At 37.2% G+C, this 5335-nt stretch overlaps 1 protein-coding gene across 1 annotated transcript in view; it reads right to left on the minus strand.

The window, feature by feature from the left end:
* Nucleotides 1–5335, minus strand: part of MTM1 (myotubularin 1) — a 118504-nt gene that overhangs the window by 91379 nt on the left and 21790 nt on the right. Inside the window, exon 2 of the mRNA XM_017865522.1 lies at nucleotides 146–218. Within this exon, the coding sequence (XP_017721011.1) occupies nucleotides 146–208 (63 nt within the window). The 5' untranslated portion in view covers nucleotides 209–218. The remainder of the gene's footprint in view (nucleotides 1–145; nucleotides 219–5335) is intronic.

The following is a 5335-nucleotide window of genomic DNA, read 5'->3' on the forward strand; positions in this document are numbered from 1 at the left end:
AAAAAAAAAAAAAAAAAAAAAAAAAAAAAAAAAAAAAAAAAAAAAAAAAAAAAAGGCTTCATTCAATAGGCCAGCCCAAAATGACCTAATATTCAAATATGAAAATGCAGGGAAAGAGATAGAAAAATCTGAAAATTCAACTTACCCTCTTAATAGACTCATTCTCCAAGGAATGTGAATTATATTTAGAAGTTGATGCAGAAGCCATCCTGGAAACTCTACCAAGAAAGACAACATTCAATATCAACTGAATTTGTATGCAATTTCAAACATAAGTGACATCTGAGATTTACATATGGCAACTGAGAGCAAACGGTACTACTTTACAGGTTCCACTTCCATACTAGGCCCCAGTGGTAATGAGACATACAAACAATGAACCACAGCACAGGCAGTATGTGAGAGCTCTAATAAAGGTGCAGGGGACTGGGGAGAACAGACAAGAGAAGCTAAATGCACAAGGGAGCTCAGCAGAAGATGCCACACACATTCCAGGAATTTTTATTCCTAGTGCTCTAATTGCCATCTAAAAAAACTTAATGTTTATTAATTGTGCAACAGGCCTCAAATTTCCATACTCCTTAATTTTTAAAGATAATTTAGAGGCAGCCAAGCAGAATGAAAAAAGAATGGACAATTTAACTCGCACTATTTTCTCTTTTAAGAATTTTGTTTTCTCCAAATGATGGCAGTTTAGAGTGGCATGGATTTGAATGAAATCAAATTAGTAAGATGTGATTTAATCAGTATTTTCTAGGGAAAGTATATGCTTCATTTAAATGCATATTCATCACAATTCGGGCATAAATGAAAGCATTATATTCAGAACACACACAAATACCATTTTAATGCAAGGATTTATTTAGACTTATGAAGATTACAGCAACAACAGAAAACTAAGTAAAGCTTTGGTTACTTTATCAAAGTTTAGGACACAGATAGACACGCATGAAGTCAGTGGGAGGTAAACCACATCCAATTCAACAAGGTGACTGTGGATATTTATAAAGATCTTTTTGCCAAGCTGTATTAAGAGCAACCAGACACACTAACAATATCCAGCAATGGAGAACATTAACCCATTTATGCCGGAGGTTGCAAATAATTTTTGTGAAAAATCAGACCTTGGTGATGACCTTGAGGAGAAGGATGTAAATAACTCCCACAAGCTTAGCATTCCAATAGTGGAACACTAGGCATAAATGGGTTAACACAACTCTGCACAAAACCTAGTGGGATTTAATAGCTTCACAGTACTGGCCACTGTCCTTAAGAAATAGTCAAGAGAGGTGACGAAGTCACAGACAAAGACAGCCAGCAGGATAAAGAGGTGGAGAGATGACCAGATACGGGCCATCTTACAAGGCTGGGACTGTCAGGATTCCCCCATGAGAGTTCAACACTACAAAGCCAAGGCTTGTGTCTGTCTGGTTCATGGCTGTATCCTGGCGCACACTGGAACTCACAACTATCTGGCGAATGAATGATTACATGGTAAATATACAATACTGTGAAATGTCATGGTGGGGCAAACATGTATACTAGTTCACCAAATCCCAGAACACTGGAACTAGGCAAGTACCACTGAGGCTTGAAAATCAACAATTACAGCAAAATGCATCTTTATAGAAAGAGATGCTCAAAAGAGCTGAAACTACCTACAGGTAGCATAATGCAAAATTAAAAGTAACTTTTAAAAAAGATCAATGAATAACACGAAAATGAATTAAATTCAGACAAAATAGTACAATATGCTTTGAAAAACCCTTCTAACCTTAAGTTCATGTCTAAGCAAAATAACCCATTATTCTCAGAGATAGCAGAATGGATGAGATGAACTATGGAGCAAGTCAGATGTACCTGCTATGAAATTTTTCTACTCACTAAACAAGACGATATATTAGGGGCAGACTTTCTTCAGTAACTGATATAAAATTACCTTTTAGTATAGATACTTTAAAATGCTTCACTAATATGTCAACATTTTAAAACAAAAAGTTACATTCTTACTATGAAGTCAGTAGAAAAAATCTAAAATCCTGGTTGTACAGTCAACTCAATCAACGTCACCACCCTGTTTATTCATGGGTCATAAAAGAACGATGAGTCTTCCTGCTGTTTCTGATTTTCATGAAAAAATTTCAATTTAAAATGGATATATAAGGAAGAAAGCCCTCATTTTCCCTTCATTTAACTGTTTCACTACAACTCACATACCATACAGTTCACCCTTTTCAAATGTACAATTTAAAGGTTTTTAGTATATCCAAAGTTGTGCCACCCATCACCACAATCAGTTTTAGAACATTTTTATTATCCCAAAGAGAAACCTCATACCCATTAGCAGTCACCCACCACTCCCAATCCTCCAGCAACCACGAATCTGCTATCTGTACAGATTTGCCCACTTTGGGCATTTCATATAAACGAAACCGAACAATCTGCAGTCTTTATGTCTAAAGCTCTAATTTTTAGAGTAACACCAGACACTGCTACTACTGTTGATAGTTGGATCAAGTACACATCCGAGAAATCCAAGGGTCCAGATAACATGTGCCAGTTCCACAATGAGGCTTACTTTAAAATCTCATCAGTGAGCCTCTCTTTGTTGAATAGTTTTGATTGATCCCTGAAGTTTACTGAAGCTGGAACAGCATCATGCTGGTGTGCACAAATGTTGCAGCTGACTGCATTCAAATTCCAACTCTGCAACTCATCATTTGACCTTGAGTGTGTTATTTAACTTCTCTGGGCTTTGGTTGCTATTACCCCCATTTTACATCAACATTATTGGGTGAAACAAATGAATTAATACATTCATGAAGGGCTTGGAACCACACAGTGTATCTGTTAACAAATTACTAGCATTTTAAAATTTTAATTTTATGAGCACAAAAGGATAACTATTGAATGCCAATGTCTTAGCCAATTCTATAAATTAGTCCTGACCTTGGAAATACTAGGAGAAAAGTTAACTACTACAGGGATAGTGCACGGCTAGCAGCCACTCAGTTATAAAGTGCTTTTTGCTTAAAAAAAAAAAAAAAGTACATGACAATAATGGCTCTAATAGGAAAATGGGAAGCAGTGTAGCACTTTGGCAAATGTACTAGACAGGTGTGCACAAGCCCTGGGCTGTCTCTAACTTACCAAGCAAAGAAAGTTCATCCATATATTCGTGTATAAAATGACTATGTTAGCGTAAAGGCAGTTGGATGATAATTAGAAGCTATAGTGAAGTCTACAAAAATCAGCGACCCTTTTGGTTAGAGTATTTCATCCCAAAGCCCTAAGAATCAAGTTTTATCCTTTTATTTAAAAAAACAAACCAAAAAAAAGTTGATTTTGGCTACCTTGGCTTTAAAGCAAAAGTAAAAGTTGATTCCGTATATATATGTTAACTACGGCACTCTAACCAGAGGTAGACTTCTATCATTTTTGATCCCCCAAAATAACCTTTGAGATTATTTAAGCCCAACCCTCTCCTGCTACAGAGGAGATGAGGGGGGCCTAGAGGGTGTGTGACAAGGTCCTGGAGTGACTTACTGGCAGGGCCAACTCTAGCCTAGGTCTCCTTGCACTGCAGAGTCCCTTCCACCTACAGAAAAGTGCTTGTAAGTGGTCTCTGGAAGGAAACCGGGTTGCACGTGACTGGTCCCAATCTCAGTAGAAGAGCTTGAGACTAAGAAACATAGTTAAGACAACTCAACTCACCCAGCCAACCAACCTTTGGGGCCTCTAAGTTCCAAGAATTTTATCTGTTTTATTTATTTACAGCACCTGTAACAGTGCCTGGCACCCAAAAGATACTTCACAGGTATTTGTTAAATGAGTGAATGAACTGGGCAATTAAGGATTGGCCAAGGAACGTAACAGTTGTTAGTAGTGTGATATTTCGCTTAAGCCAGAGGTTCACACAAACTTACGTTTGAAATGGCACGACAAGGCCTTGACTAATCAGGATGGTCCAGGCAGGGTGGTTCTGGGCAGCAGATTTAAATGTATATACCCTTATACAGTTAACTGCAGGGTTAACTTATACCCCTTTGAAACAATTTGCACTGAAAATAATTTGAGTAATGCTATCTTCCCTTATAGACTTTTCCATGAAGCAGACGTTTCAAATTAAGGTACAGTCGTCCCAGTACAGGGGGCTGGGATTGGTCAGTTGAATCTGTGGAAGCGGATACAAAACCTCTTTCACTGCATCCTTTTTCCAGACTAAGGAACTGTTTTCCCTTTTCTGTTGAATATGAAAACAACAATACACAAACCTGAAGCACACATAAAACATTTTAAAATGCATGCCATTTTAACCCTTATGTTAAAATCTAAAAGCAGCAGAACTAGAAAATAATTTTGACCTCTGCCTCATAGAGCCTTTGCAAGCAAAATGTAACCACCACAGGGAGCTCTATTTCCCACCGTCACCTGATTTGAGATCAATGGCCCTGAGCGGTTTTTCTGAACTTTTCTGTATACAAACAAAATAGTGACAAAGGTATGCAGCCTTTGTCTTTTGATGAGCCTTAATGTGCTTTATGACTCTGTGTTGGCATTTACTTTAAGTTCAATCATGCTCTTTCTCTGGAAAGATGCTGCTTATGGAAACATACCGAGACTTAAAACTTGACTTCTCAAGTTTGTCAGAGAACAAGCAGCCTCTCCGTTCAGAATTCCAGGTCTTTCTAAGGTAGTTGTCCTTACTTAGAAGTCTGTTTTGAAAAAGATGCCAAATCTCTTTGGTAGCGGTGCTCAATACTATCAGACTCGAAACTCCCTTTTTATAAAACAAATTTCTGTAAAGTCTCCTTTGCTAGGCTGAAATGAAAACCATGGATATCATCAACCTAAACATGATTAAAAAATCAATATACTGTACTAACTCCAATATAAAGGAGAAATAAAAGGACAGTGATTTATAATAAAATAATCTATTTTTTAATGAATTACACCATAACCAAAACATCCCCCCATTTCCAATTTGGCCTCTAGGGGGAGTGTCACCCCCAATGAGAACCATTCACAGAGTTCTGTACCTGAACTGCTAGTAAACACAGTATTTACTATAAACTTATTCTGATTTTTTGCATTAAAGTAGCTCGGATTGTAGGCCACCTAGGAGGCAAAAAAATGAAACATACCTTGACATGTCCTCAACCTAATCACTGTGAACAAAGATAAATGTTTATATTCCAGCCATTTTGAGACCAGGTATACCATCAATTTAACACATATATTTACTTACTTGGGGGGAAGAGGTACTCAACTCACATGAAAATAAACTATGATCTGCAAAAGCAGAAGTTTGGTTCTTTTTTTTTTTTTTTTTTTT

Source organism: Rhinopithecus bieti, unplaced genomic scaffold (genome assembly GCF_001698545.2).
Source record: "Rhinopithecus bieti isolate Rb0 unplaced genomic scaffold, ASM169854v2 scaffold_80089, whole genome shotgun sequence".
NCBI lineage: Eukaryota > Metazoa > Chordata > Mammalia > Primates > Cercopithecidae > Rhinopithecus > Rhinopithecus bieti.